We start from the raw sequence: 14,808 nt of genomic DNA, 5'->3' as shown, positions 1-14,808 counted from the left end.
CTATAATAAATACAATGCAATTTCTGTACCTATTTTTTAAATTTATAAGGTTTTCATCATTTCTAAAAGTAAAAAGAGCTGCAATACACTTTACACTTTTCTAGTCAGCTTAATCTTGTCAGAAGATATTACATCAATATTGACAATCTCAATATTTTCTCTTTTGTATAGCACAGATTTTAAAAACATATTTTGTACTTCTAGAAAATTGTCTGCCTTTGTTAACTCCTAAGTATTTTATTTTATTCATTTAAAACATTTTCCTAAGACTTTGTCCATAGGCTTCACCAGAGTGCCAAATAAATCATGTCACAAAAAAGGGTGGGGAAGCCCCAAGTTTAGGCAGTCTGTGGATATACATGTGCACATCTGAGGGGGAGGCAGGGCCAGTGGCAGGCTGGTACCAGGACATGGTAACCCTGGGACGCCTATGGTCTGACTGCACAGTGAAGCCCATATAGAGGGAAGACGGTAAAAGAAGAGTGGAAATAACCCTTCAGAAACAGCTCCTAGCCCCTTTCCACATGTCCCTTGGAGGGGGAAGGTCACAGGCAAACAGCCCAGTGGCTGTTGAAGCTTTCTGGTGCAACTGCTGTCATCAAGGACTGAAGCTGAATTGGCATTCTGATAATGAATAAGATTTGAGTCTGATTGTTCCCTCTCCTTCCTTCTTGACCTTTGTGTTCATTTTAACGGTCTCTTATTTAGGTTTCATTGAAAGTTACTTCAGATTTGTTTTGGAGGTAGATGAAATATAAATGATAAGTAAGAAGAGTGTGTGTGAGATTTTACAGTCTTGGGAAGACTTTTACCTGCAAATGTGTGAAGGGGAGAGAAGACCCAGCAGTTGTAAGAAAAGAAGACCAGGAGACTTAGGAGTGACCTTCTCAGTGGTAGGGGGGTGTCTGGAAGAAACAGGCCTGGGCAGAAGATAATGTGAGTCTTAGTCATCAGGCAGCCCAGCATCCTAGTGCAGCAGGATAGACTCAGGCAGGGCATAGGGTCTGGGTTCCAGGAGGTATGTATGACCTGGCATTCTCTACTCAAACACCTTGTTCCCTGCTGGGAAAGGGAATGCTCTGAAGGGGGCTGTGTCCATTGGAATAATGTACCCATTTTCCAGATAGGAAAAGACAAATGGGTCAGTGAATACCAGAATCAGAAAGACAATTCCCAGAAGCACCATCCCCAAAAGCAGGGATGAGGGTGGGCAGAAGACTTATTATTTAGAAACGTCCCCAGGCCCAACAGAATAAATAAAATTTGGGTGAGCTGAGAATTTTGTTCAGGTATTAGAGATATCTGTGTGCACGTGGTGTATGTGTGTGTTTCTAACAAGGGCTTTCCTTGCTTTCTCAGAATGTTCATACTGTGGAGCTCAGTGGGACCAGTATAACCTCTGCTCAACTCCCAAGTGCCGCCAGCTCGTCTTGACCTGCCCTGCCTGCCAAGGCCAGGGGTTCACAGCCTGCTGTGCCACATGTCAGGACAAAGGGAACAGACAAGCTTCCAGCCCCAGCAAGTGCAGCTTTAAAGAGGAGTGTGCCTGCACAGCCCAGCGGCCGCAGGTGCCCAGTGAGCTCCCACAGCAGCGTCCAGGGCAGGAGCCTGATGCTGGTGTGTGAGTGGGACCCCCAGCACCTGCCCAAGCTGTCACCAGGCAGGTTTGGGGTGACTGTGTAGCAGCTGCCAAGGAGGCAGGAGCAGAGAAATGGGGAACTTCAGTGCTGGCTGGTGCCATTGGGGCAAACTGGTCATCTGTTGGCCACCTATACTTCATGGGGATGAGGGGCAGAGGGGAGCAGATGCTAACTGGCCACTTGCCTGAGACATTTCTACACAGAAAATGATCGAGTCCTGGGTAAAGGGAACTGTGGGGCCCACAGCTGCTAAGGGAGGAGTTTGATCCTGATGACCATATGACACCCTCTGCTGTGCAGCAGGGCTGTTGAGAGCCACTGCTCATCTGCAAACCTGTCCTGACGGCACAGTGGGCAGGCTGGGGCTCTGGGAGGGGGCTCCTGGGCCAAGCTGCTGAGGCCATCTGCCCCACTCCTGCCTCCCTCTTTGACAGTTCATGACTATCTAGGCCAGGTCCCTGCCAACTATGGCATTTGGTCCACTTCCTGTTTTTGTAAATAAAGTTTTATTGGAACACAGCCACACCCATTCCTCTACATATGATCTGTAACTGCTTTTGTGCTACAATGGTAGTATTAGGTAGTTGTGACAGAGACCACATTTCTCATCAAGCCTAAAGTATTCACTACCTGGCCATTCCTGGAAAAAGTTTCCCAGCTCTAGTCTGGACCAGCAGCTCCTCTGGTGGAACAGATGACGTTAAAGTTGCAGCCCACTTTCATTTTCATCAGTCTGATTTCTGTGAGAGGGCTCCCAACAACCCCAGCTTCCCCCAGCACCCACCCTCTAGTTCCCTTTGAGAGCTTCACTGAGGCTCTGTGATATTCTCCGTGCCTGGGACACGATGAGACACATTCATTCTCCGTGAGATCACTCAGCACTGCCACCATGCGGCGGCCACCCAGCCTTACAGGCTTTTGCACATCCCTGTCATACAGATCCCAATAATTACATCCACATCCATGCAGAGACCAGCAGGTTTAATGTTATGTTGTAGCTTCCAGTGGGGCAGAAAGCAGCTGCAGCTGTGCATCAGGGCAAGGCTGAGTGGGTATGGCCATCTCTGCAGCATAGTGCCCTCCTGGGTCCTGCCTTCTGCCCCCCAGGCTCCCCTGGACTGTCTATGTCCTTGAGTCCAGTGCACTTGACCGTTCATTCCTCTTTTGTCAAAAGTCCCTCTGTTCAGTGCTGTGCAGCTTAGTCTGTGCTCACCAGTTCTTTGACCCTGTCCTTTATCATAAGATTTTCTGAATCAAATGAAAATAACTCCCCAGAGCAACAAAGTGCTAGTTTAACTGGCACAGTGGTATATTGAAAGGCACAAGGGCATTGTAGCTTAATGTTTTTGCTGGATCCCAAGAGGCACACGTGCTAAAAAGGGCTGCGGCAGAAATACCAAAATTGCATGTTCAGATTAACTATCTTGGGATGATTTAGCCATGGTCTCCTAATTCATTCATATCTGGATTTTCTTCACCATTGTCCTCCGAAGGCTTAATTTACTCATACGGAAGCCGTGGGGTTCGTTTTAAGAAGTGATGAGACGGGCATTTGATGTCTAGGCTCCCCCATACTCATGCTGTAGCTCCGAGGGACTAGGAGTTCGTCGAACTAGTGTCCGGCCTAGCCCTGCTCGAATGTCTCCTTTTCACCTGCTGTGCGACACGAGTTTTCACGTCCATCGTGAGGCTGGCATTTGAGGAGGAAAAATTCTTTCCAATTCCAGCATTAAATTGTAAATAAACCCCAGATGTTCACAAGGAATACTTGGAAACATTATTTGTGTGGGATTGGGAAGGAGAGGATGGTTTTTGAGCCTTGAAGTTTCACCGTTGCCTTTTTCTGACATTTCCTCACATCCAGCAAAAGGAATCTCATGTTCTTTGATTTCTGGCAAAGCTCCCATCACTTCTGGCTTTCTGTCTTTCTTGAGGGGTAAAATTGGGTTCTCGACCCAGAAATCAATTAAATTGGCCACCTTAATCTTGAGGTTCTTAAGATTAAAGAAGAGTTAATAGAGAATGATTATCTGCTCTGTCTGCTGAGTAGCTAAGATAAAATCTTCAGTAAAGCATTTTATAATGCTTCTAGAACATGCGGAAGGGGCTGTTCTAGTGGGACACACTTCCTGTGCCCTGTGAGCTTGCACGGCCAAGCCACCAACACTGGGCTCCTGGGCTGGGTCTCTGCTGTGATGATGTGGTGTCCAGGAAGAGCTGCCGGTTGGAGAGTCTCAGAGTTTTAAAGTAATTACCAGGCTGAACTGTGACTAAAGGAAAACTTCACATTAATCAAAACTTAAAAAATTTTCAACTACAACCACTAGTTAGCCTAAAATCTTAGTGCATCAAGAACTGAACCACACAAGGGTTCTGCGCCGGCTTCCCGCCTTGCGGTGGCTGCTGCAGGGCACAAGTCACCAGTAGGACACGTCCAACTAGCGGGAGCGGCCCCCGTGGCCTCGGCCTAGACACCGCTACGACACTTTGGGATGATGGGCCCTGTCAGGTCTGCAAGCCTCCTCTTCCTCACTGAAAAGGAGCAGAGAAAGGTTGTGAGGGTGTGAGCCAGTCGCCCAGGGCCCAGGACCACCACCGCCAGGGTCAGAAAGCACAGCAAGCCTCTCATTCGCTTCTTAAAAAAAAATTTTTTTTGCAGGGTCTTAGCTCTTATTTTGAAAGGCAGGTATGTGTGAGGTGGGTAGGGGTTGCCCAGTGTGCCAGAGTTCACGGGAAGGGTCGCTAGTGTGGAATCACTTAGAAATTGCTTCTAAATGGCTGACCACACAGATGAGACCTGCTTTCCCCAGCTCTGTGAGGTCCCCTTTGCCCACGGAGGTCCTGTGGGGGAAGCTCCTTACTCTGGTTGAGATGAGAGTTCACCCCAGTCTGTGCCATGAGCAGCCAGAGCCTCGTCCTGGTGCAGGCATTCCCCAGCAAGTCTCCACCCCAAAGGCTCCCTGCAGCCACTGTGGCCGCATAAGTCCAAGCTCGATGGTTTCCCAAGGATAGGACAATGTAAGTTTTGTTCATGAACAAAGCCAGTGCTATAAAGAGGAAAGCAGGGTTGCAGGCTGGGGCCATTAGCTGCAGGGTCACTGTGGAGCCCCTGTGCTGTGACAAGGGAGAGGGCTCTGAAATGAATTATAGTGCAGATGAAGACAAAGCAGCAAGCTACATCAGCCATGAGAAAGGGGTCAAAGAAGGCTGAGTGGCAGTCAGGGGCCTGCTGGTGTGGCAGAGGCAACAGCTTTTGCTGAGAAGAAAAGGGCCTGTCTACTTAGATGTCTTCCAGTTCTCGAGCTGAGACGCCTCGCCCTGCCGCCACCAGATGGATTCGTACGAGCTACAACAAGAACCAGATGAGCTGGGGTGGGGTGGGGTGGGGGTGGGGGTCCCAGATCACCTAGGTGATGTAGTCAGGGGAGGCAGTCAACCCCGGGAGAGAAGACAGTGTCCCTCCCAGTTCCTGGAGACCACCAGTACATCCAGCAGCCTGTGGTAGATATGGGGAACGGAAAACAACCCCAGAGGAGCTGGCTCCTGAACATCTCCAGGCAGCAGTGCAGGCATTCTCCCAGGACAGCCTCTCACCCCTCCTCCCCACAGTACCCCGCTGGAGGCCCCCGGTGATCCTGGAACATCGGTATCAGCACCATTCCCATTTGACAGAGGTGAATAAGGCAGAGGGTATATTTCATGCTCAAAGCAATAAAGCCAGACAACTCCCGGGGCCCCACCATCCCAGCTGTCTTTCCAGAACAATCACACCTCCTCTGTGGTGTTCACCCACCCTCAGCCCACCCGATGTTCACAGAGAAGCATAGCTCCTCACCCCTGGAGGTGAAGCAGACCCCAGGCCCTGAGTGCGTGCACAGAGCCAGCGCTGCCATCTGGCCCCGAGCATGTGGCTCAGGCCCACTGTGAACCCTGAGCAGGCTGGGTCTGTGCAGCACCCCTGGCATGACTCCTTCAGGGGCTGGGTGGGAGGAAGGGAAGGCCACCGTTTCCTAAGGTAGGATTTTTTCCCATTAAGCTGATGACTAAAACCGAGGCCAAGAAAAGGGAAGTAACTTAACCCCAGTCGTGGTGAGGTGGTAGAGCAGCAAACAGAGCCCAGGGCTCCCAATGGCCTCCACCAACTGAATGGCTCCCTCTTTCTTTAAAGCAGCAGCCAGAGACTCATGCACTGTGAGAACCAGAAGGAACCTCGAGTCGCCTGTCCAGCCTCCACCCTCTCCTTGCCACTTTGCCTCCAGCGCCCTGGCTTTGGGGAGCATTTACCAGGTGCTGTCATGTGCCCTGCAGGGGACTCGGAAGGAAAGATGGAGCACAGCAGGGGACCAGGGAGTCACACAAGTTCGAGAGTTTTACGCGGGGAGTGGAGGGAGCATCTCAGGCCAGGCAGCTAACATGGCTGCTGACTTGGAAAGCCGCGAAGCGTGGGAAGGTGGCAGAGGAGGGCAGCCTGGGAGTCAAAGCCCTGCAGGCCATCTCTGGCTGGGGCCCTGGGGCCCTCGCACTCCCGAGTGAGGTTGCTTCTAGTAGGGCAGGGGTGGCGGGGGCTGGCATGGTCGCGAGCCTGGCCTCAGCCCGCCTGCACAGTGCACGTGCGCATCCCAGTTCCGCCTACTCCCTGCAGGCGACACTACCCCTTCTCTAGGCCTCCACGTCCCTCCTGTCCAATGGGGAGAACAGCAGCGCGACCCTCGCCCGGTTGTTGGGAGGATGAGATGAGCTAGTGACATGGGAAGGCTTCAGGGCAGGGGCTGGCTCTCAGGAAGGGCCCTGGGCCTGTCGAGGGTCCAGAAAACCAGACCCTGGGTTTAACCAGAGAGCAACGGGAGCCCAGAAAGGGCTGCGAGCTGTGGCTTGGTGGTGGGGAGGAGCCAGGTGCCCTGCAGCCTGCAGGACTTAGGGTGAGAGGTGAGGGGGCAGTGGGGAGGCACTGGGCGGGGACTGGCAGCCGAGAGGGTGGGGCCCCGCTTTTTGGCTTGAGCAATAGAAGGGAAGTAGCTGCCCTTTCCCGAGGTGGTTTTGGAGCTGCCAGGGGCTGTAGCAGGAAGGATACTGCCGAGGACCACGGTGGTTGGAGGGGGGCAGGCGGGAAGAAATACTCTGCTGGAAGTCTGTCTGCTTCATCCTGGTATCAAGAACAGTATGAAAATACTGTTTTCTCCTTTCTCCTTCTCCTTTGCAGGGAGAAACCTCATGCACCATCAGAACTGGGAGCATTTCTCTTGCAAGAAGTAGCCTCTGGGCACAAATTTGCTTATTTATTATTTTATTTTTGCATGGGCAGACACCAGGAATTGAACCCTGGTCTCCGGCATGGCAGGCGAGAACTCTGCTGAGCCACCGTGGCCCACCCCACAAATTGCTTTTTGTGCACAACCTACAACCCCCCCACCCCCAGCCCCAGCTTCCCCATAAGGGAACTAGACGGCCCAACTCTGACATTCTGGAGCCCTACACAGCCTCCGAAGGTCTTTAGTAATGGGATTTGGAACTTTGGAACTGTAGATTCTCAGGACGAGGAGAGTCCTCAAGGGCCAACTAACCTAGTCATCTGGAGCCTCTGTCTCCAGAAGACAGACCCAGACCCTTGTACCGTTGGAAGACAAAAGGTAGGTTGGCCCTGAGCTAGGCACCAAGGGAACGCATACAAAGCTTAATGTAAACTGGGAAAACTAGGTGAAGCTATTACATCTCAGAATAAAACCAGAGGCTTAAATTCGGGTTGTGAAGGAAACCACAGCTGTGGGGGGAGAGCCCGGACAGCCAGCCTTCAGCACTTCATTTAGCTCTCACTGTGAGTGCTCCCTATAATGTGAGTCTTTGTTATCTGTGTGTGATCTTATTTTATTTCATGAGTGATGTGAGCGTGGTACTTGTGTGGTTATCTACACACAGTTCTGTCAGTGTCTGCTATGCAGACACACCTCCACACGTGTCTCCATTCTTCAAGGCCCTCTGTCCCCCAACCTAGCCTCAGGTTTATCACTGGGACGTGACATCTGCACTGTGCTCCATGCCTTAGGATTTGGCTCTTAGCACTTTATAGAGGGTTAGAAACCAGAAAGTGCCACACATAGAGAAGGTCTGAATTTGATGTAAAACTTGAAGCCACTGTCCTTTATAAGACTGTTTTTTTCCATATTTTAATCCCAGAAAGAAGCTTTTATTTTCTAACACATTATGCTTCCTTCTGTCTGTAATAAGGATGATGTAACTTATTTTGTCCTCCCCATCTTGGTTCTAGGAGACCCGGGACTAAGTATAATGGTTGGTCATGTCAATAGCGTTAGATCTACTTAGTCCCTTTCTTGGTTTTATTTTCTCTTGTTTTCCTCTAACCATATCAGGCATTTTGTACATATCAGACATCCCTTCACTGTACACTTACAAGGCATGCATGTTAGCATTCAGCAGGAATATGCACAATTAAACACATTAGACCCTGTGGACAATTGGCACCTGGAAGTGAGCTGATTGTTGATTTGGCTTTTCATTTGGCCAACTTGGATACTAACTGACATATGCTCTTAAGAAAGAATGACACTTTCCTTATTTAAAAACAAACAGGGCGGGTGATGGTGGCGCAGTGGCAGAGTTCTCGCCTGCCATGCTGAAGACCCGGGTTCAGTTCCCGGTGCCTGCCCGTGCAACGCAAAACAAAACAAAACACTGCCTTTAATTGAGATTAACCAAATGTCACTTGCTTTTACTCCACTACAAAGCTGACGTTTTTGAACTTTTACCTTAAGCGTCGCGTGAAATCCCCTAAGGCCTGGGGTTTTGGTGGTGCCGGTGGCTTTGGGATGGGGTCTAGAGACTGTACAGTCGGGGGGCACCCAGGACACTTCCTAGCTGTGAGCCCTGTGCCCGTCTGCCCCCGTTTCCCTGCTCTGAGTCAACCGGCTGGGCACAGCCAGCGCTGAGCTCTGAGGCAGTGGCGGCGGGAGTGGGGGGGGGGGCAGGTGGGGAGGGGGTGGGGGCACCCACTCACCCAGGTCGTTGTTGTTCATCATGGCATTGGATGCCCGCAGCCGGGGCCCCTGCTGGGTAAAGTGGTAGCCGAATTTGAGCAGCGTCGTGTTCTTTTCCAACATGCTCACGATCTCCATTTCCACTTTGTTGCCCAGGGGTTGGCTCTTTGGTCAAGAAAAGAACAGTCACCACTCATTCCCTTTGTGCGAGGACCTAATCCGCCTTGCCGCACAGCAACCTTGAGTGATGGGCAGGGGAGAGATTTGAGCCCCCTCCCCGAGGGCAAGGGAGTGAGGTTTCAAGGAGTTGGAAGGTCCCGTGGCCAGGAGTGAATGTGCTGGGACTGCAAGCAGTGCCTGCCTCTCTCTGAGCAGGGGCTGCTGGGGCTGCAGGAGCTGCAGGGACCCCAGCAGCGAGCTCCACTACAGAGAATCCTGCACATTTGAGCAGGGCGGACCTTCAAGTCATGTGATCCTGAGGAGATTTAAAACGCCCACTGCCCAGGCCACACTCCATGTTAATTAAATCAGAATCTCTAGGGGAGGGACTCAGACATCTGTGGTTGTGCAAACTTCCCAGGTGGTTCTAATATGAAGCCAAGTCTGAGAACAAGTGATTTAGGTTCCATCTCCTCAATTTGCAAATGAAGAAACTGAGGCCCATGGAGGAGAAACATTCACCCAAGACCACACAGCAAGTTGGGAAGGCCCGAGTTAGGCCCCACTCTGATCATCCAACAGAGATGGAAAAAACAGAGGACACTGACAATTCATGGTGTGAATGAGGAGAGGGTGAGCACGCTCCTCACAATCTTGTTTACTAACAGTGGGGAGGAAAGGGAACAACTCAAACATTTGTCAAGAGGGAATCACTCAAATAAATAATGGCTCATCTTACAATGGGACATGGGCAGCTGTAAAACATGGGTACAGATACTTTGTCACAGGCCTGGAAAGATGGCCATGAAATGGTATTGAGTGGGGGAAAAGCCACACAAAACAGGTCATATTTATGTTGTTCCCTCTATTTTCCATACAGACATATATATGCACAGAAAAGGTCTAGGCATATGTTTATGGGAGAGAGATCTGGGGGAGTTTTTGTTTTCTTCCTACCCTATTGTACTAATAGAATTTTCTGTTACAATAACGTATAATAAAATGAAAAACTGAAAAGAATCTCAAGATGGGTTTTCAAAGATACAGAAAACAAGGACTTCTGCTAAGTACAACTAAAAACCTGGACTTTATATATAAAATACACATGAGAAGACTTGAAAAGAGGAGAGAAGAAGGAAGACAGGTTTGGGATCCAAGGCATGGCCCAGTGCTGAATTCCCCAGGTTTTCTTTTGGCCGCTCATAATCTGGCTTGAAGCTAAAAGAGTTGGCAACTGAGAAGTGCCAGTGCTGCAGAAAATGCAGCTTATTTAATCAACAGAATGTTATTCAGCTGTGAAAAGGGATGGGTACTGACACATGCTACAATATGGATGAACCTAGAAAACATGTAAGTACAAGAAGCCAGCTCCAAAAGGCCATTACAATGTGACTGCAGTTACACAAAAAGTCCAGAACAGGGAAATGCCCAGAGAGAGAAATAGATCAGTGATTGCCTGGGACTAGGGAAGGGGGAAACAGGGTAATAAAATGGTCAGGAATTAGACAGTGGTGATGTTTGCACAACTCTGTGAATATAGGAAAAATTACTGAATTACACTTTAAAAGGGTAAATTTTATAAAGTATGCAAATTATGTATTTTTAAAAACTCTCAATGGTAAAAGTTCAAACAATCCAGTTAGAAAATGGGCAAATGACATGAAGAGACTTTTACTGAAGAGGATATGCAGAGGGCAAACATGACAAGATGTTCAGCATTGTTAGCCACTAGGGAAATGCAAACGCTCTAGACCGTGAGCCACTGGGGGCACCTAGGGCACTGTATGTAGAACTGGACTGAGTGGAGGAAACAGCAGCATCCTCGGTGTTCAGCAATCCGGGTGGCTTGGAGTATACAACAGCCCAGCATCCAGATGGGCCCGTGTGGAACGGCACTTGGAGTCCTGCATGAGAACAGCTCCCAGGTGTTCTGAGTTCACCAGAGCTCCTCTGGGTTCACATGGGCAGAGGGATGCTGCTGACAGTCCTCCAGCCCATCTGGCAAGACTCCAGAAAGGGCGGGGGTGAGCTCAGTTTTGTCCTTGGAGCCTGTGACCAGTCTGGCTCAGCAGATGGTACCCTGACCCTCAGATACCCCAAGAAGGAACTGGCCACTTACCCCTGCCTCTCCACTGAGCAGGAAGCCTGGCCTTTCCCTGAGGTCACTTGCTGGGAAAGCTCTGCCAGCCCTCAGGATGCCCTAGGCTCCAAAAGCAGTGGTCTACCCTCTAGAGAACACCAGGGCTGTCTCCATGATGCTGGCATGTCCTACAGCTTGGTCCAGTGTCCAAAGGACCTTGACACAAATTACTCCTGTTCAAACCTTCCTGCAGCCCTAGGAGGTGAGCAGGGCAGGCAGAAACTAGCATCTCCCATTCAGAGAGGAGTAAATTGGGTCCATGGACAGATGGAGGCTGGACCGGGGTTTATATCAAAGCCAAAGCTTGACCTTGATCTGGGACCGGTGGGCTCAGAGGATCCCCTGGGCTCCAGAATCTCCAACCAGGGTGCCATATTTCTGGGATACATGGAGCTATATCTGAGCATGCAAGAGGGGAACAGATTGCTTAGATAATGACAGCCAGCCTCCCTGGAGCATTAATCTTAGAACAGATTCATTATTTTTAGATTAAGGAGTAAAATAGAAATATGACAACATTTAAAAATAAGCTACAACTTCCGGGAAGATGGTGGAGTGAAGTGGAATGAGTTCACTCCTGCTCCATGAAACAAGTTGGGGATGGGGAGAAAATGACCAGGACTGAGGTCCTGGAGTGAGTCAAGCCTGGGTCTCCTGCATGGTGGGCAGTCATTCTGCCACTAAAGTACATGTGCATCCCAGTCTAGCTTCTAATAGATGCTCAAATTGAATTCTATCCCCTACATGAGTTCTGGACCTTGATTTGGTGGAGAATAACTGACAAACCAAGAGCAAAAGGAAATCTTCAGCGAAAATCAAGTAAATACAAAACTTTGGAAGAGCAAAGGAAACCAACGTGCAAAATAACCATATCAAGATAATCAACTGCCTCAAACACAACAGAAGATCACAAAGCATGAGAAAATCCAAGCAGAAATAGCCCAGCCAAACGGCCAAATCAAAATTCCAAAGGGGACACAGAATATGGAACAACTACTCAAGGATATTTATAAAGAAATAAAGGATATCAGGAAGACACTAGAAGGGCATAAAGAAGAATTTGGAGGGTTAAATAGAAAAATGGCAGATCCCACAGAAATGAAATGTACAATAGACCAAATTAGACATATACTAGAGACACATGATAAGCAGATTTGAAGAAGCAGAAGGAAGAATAAGTGAGCCAGAAGATAGAACAATTGAACTAGAGCACACAAAATAACAAATGGCAAGAAAGATGGAAAAAATGCAACTGGATCTTAGGCAAATTATGGAGAACAAGAGGCACAGAAATATAAGAATCATTGGTGTCCCAGAAGGAGAAGAAAAGAATGAAGGATTGGGAAGGTTAGTTGAAGATGTAATTGAAGAAAACTTCCCAACCCTTATAAAAGACATGAATATGCAAATCAGAGGCCCACAGAACTCCAAATAGAATAAATCCAAGCAGGCCCACTCCAAGACATACTAATCAAACTGTCAGGTGTTGAAGAGAAACTGAAAGTCCTGAAAGCAGCATGAGAAAAGCCGTCTACAACATACAAGGGAGAACACATAAGAGCAACTTCAGACTACTCAACAGGCACCATGGAAGCAAGAAGACAGTGGTATGATATATTTAAGATCCTGAACGAGAAAGCCTTTCAGCCAAGAATTCTTTATCCAGCTAAGTTACCCTGCAAAATTGAGGGAGAGATTAAAATCTTCAAAGACAAAGAAAGATTGAGAGAACTAGTCAACAAGAGACCTGCACTATAAGAAATACTAAAGGGAGTCCTGTTAGCTGAAAAAAGAGACAGGAGAGGGAGGTCTGGAGGAGGGCACAGAATTGAAGACTAAGAGTAATGATAATTTAAAGGGAAAAAGAGAGAAAAGGAAAATAATTTGGAGAGCTGACAAATAAAAGCTAAAGGACAAGACGGTAGAGTCAAGAACCACTTTTACAGTAATTACTTTGAACGTTAATGGACTTAACTCATCAATTAAAAGATAGATTGGCAGAATGGATTAAAAACATAATTCATCTATATGCTGGTTATAAGAGACGCAGCTTTAAAGATGAGGGAATGGAGGCCTGGAACAGGCTGGCTCTCCCTAGTTATGCAGAAAGGACAAGGCAGAGCTGGGGTTGAGCTGGGGCTGGCCCAGGAGTCTGACTGCAGGTGGCAGAGGCTTGAAGACAGGGGTCTCCCCACGCCGGGCCTGCGGCTTTCCAGAACAGGCTGCTGTGCCGGTGGCGGCTGACCCACGGCGCGAGTGAGATGGCCGCTGTCACAAATCTTTATCTAATTAAATGTGATCTGTGTAGAAAAAGGGTTTTCTCTAACATTTTTTTCTCTCATTGCCACTGGTTTTCTTTCATTTTTCCCTGAGACGCAAGGTCAGGAAAAGGACATAACTGGCATTTAAGGGGAAGGGACAGTGACATATATCTGTTGTCTGGATGAGATCAAATGTTTCTAGGCTGAATTGCTTCAATACACAATGAGACTACAAAACACAAAAATACTGCAGGCACAAACCAAGAGCTGCCACTTAAAGGCTCAATGTGTAAGAACCAAACAGAGAACACAGGCAGCCAAGCAATCTTGCTGAATATTGCTAAGTGAAAGAGGCCAGTCAGAAAAGGTTCTGTCCTGTACGTTCCAACTCTGTGACGTTCTGGAAAGGGCAAGACTACAGAGATAGTAACGAAGTCAGAGGTCGCCAGGGTCTAAGGGAAGGGAAGGTGGGATGAACAGGTGGTGTATAGGGGGCATTCAGGGTGCTGTGTAAACGGTTGATGCATGACATTATATATCTGTCAGAAATCCATGGAACCGCCCAGCACAGAGAGAGCGAAGCCTTACACAGACTACAGACTTCAATTATTATTAATGTATCAACTATTGTTAACTGCACTCCACCGAGGCAAGATGCCAATAACAGGGGAAGCTAAGTGGAGGGTGGGCAAAAGGAAACCCTCTGTACTTTCTGCACAATTTTTCTGTATTCTAAAACTGCTCTAAAAATAACATTTATAATTAAAAAAAAAACTCACACTCTTGGATTTCGAGTGTGTTTTCTTTCTATTTTGCAAAACCTAGAGTCATCTGTGGCCTCATTTTAAAGGGAAATAAGAGGGTGGTCCACGGTGGCTCAGTCAGGCAGAGCTCTCACCTGCCATGCTGGAGGCCTGGGTTCGATTCCCGGTGCCTGCCCATGCCAAAAAAAGGAAATAAGGGGAGCCAGCTGCTGGAAGTGTGTGATTGGAAAGGAAGGGGTGTCATTACAAGTGAAAACCTGCAGGATCTCATTTCAGCGTGTCTGTGTTTTCTTTCCAATCTAATTTGCGTTGGGAAAAACAATCCAGTCTGGAGAAACAAGAAAACACAACCCACTTCCTTAGATTCCCCTCAAAATATTCGACACATCCTCACTGCAGAGCTGAGGACCCTTACCTGTCAAATACTAGAGTGAAAAGTGTGGGGAGGTCTGGTCAATATCCCCCAGAGCTTGCCAAGAGCTTTATTTTGGGGGAATCATGTTTTCAGGCCCCCTCTGTGCCCCAGGTCCTGCGGAAGGCAGCTCTGTTGGCAGCTGGGAGGGCAGAGGTTTGCATATGGCCAGCCTGGGGTAGGCAGGTGCCTGGGACAGGGCAGCTTGCACAGACACCTCCAGTCCAACCCCACCCCAACAAACTAACTTGATCTACGACCTCAGGCAGGTGTCTTCCCCTCTCTGGTCCTGGATTTCCCCACCCATGGATAGAGGCAGGGATGGATGAGACAGCGCTGCCCGTTCCCATCCCCTCAGTGCAGTCTTGGGCTGCAACCTCCAGGCTGCAACAGAGCTTTGCTTGGCGATAAGGAGGGACAGTTGAGTAAACAGACTGAGAGTC

General features: G+C 48.8%; 2 protein-coding genes across 6 annotated transcripts in view; one reads left to right on the top strand and one right to left on the bottom strand.

Annotated features, from left to right (window-relative positions):
- The window catches only part of TSTD2 (thiosulfate sulfurtransferase like domain containing 2), a 39,545-nt gene extending 35,228 nt beyond the window's left edge, over window positions 1-4,317 (top strand). For 2 of the 4 annotated variants that reach the window (XM_077139976.1, XM_077139968.1), the window contains one exon: window positions 1,360-4,317. In XM_077139976.1, the coding sequence (XP_076996091.1) occupies window positions 1,360-1,625 (266 nt within the window). In that variant the 3' untranslated portion in view covers window positions 1,626-4,317. The remainder of the gene's footprint in view (window positions 1-1,359) is intronic. The other 2 variants (XM_077139964.1, XM_077139983.1) reach the window with 1 other exon arrangement.
- The window catches only part of TMOD1 (tropomodulin 1), a 71,341-nt gene continuing 56,757 nt past the window's right edge, over window positions 225-14,808 (bottom strand). The window contains exons 9-10 of one of the 2 annotated variants that reach the window (XM_077140000.1): window positions 8,650-8,794; window positions 225-4,172 (exon numbers count right to left, since the gene is read on the bottom strand). In XM_077140000.1, coding sequence (XP_076996115.1) covers window positions 4,108-4,172; window positions 8,650-8,794 — 210 coding nt within the window. In that variant the 3' untranslated portion in view covers window positions 225-4,107. Of the gene's footprint in view, window positions 4,173-4,214; window positions 4,987-8,649; window positions 8,795-14,808 lie in introns of those variants that run through there. The other variant, XM_077139991.1, reaches the window with a different exon arrangement.

Source organism: Tamandua tetradactyla, chromosome 2, assembly GCF_023851605.1.
Source record: "Tamandua tetradactyla isolate mTamTet1 chromosome 2, mTamTet1.pri, whole genome shotgun sequence".
Classification (NCBI taxonomy): domain Eukaryota; kingdom Metazoa; phylum Chordata; class Mammalia; order Pilosa; family Myrmecophagidae; genus Tamandua; species Tamandua tetradactyla.
This window is presented reverse-complemented; position numbering and strand designations above follow the sequence as displayed.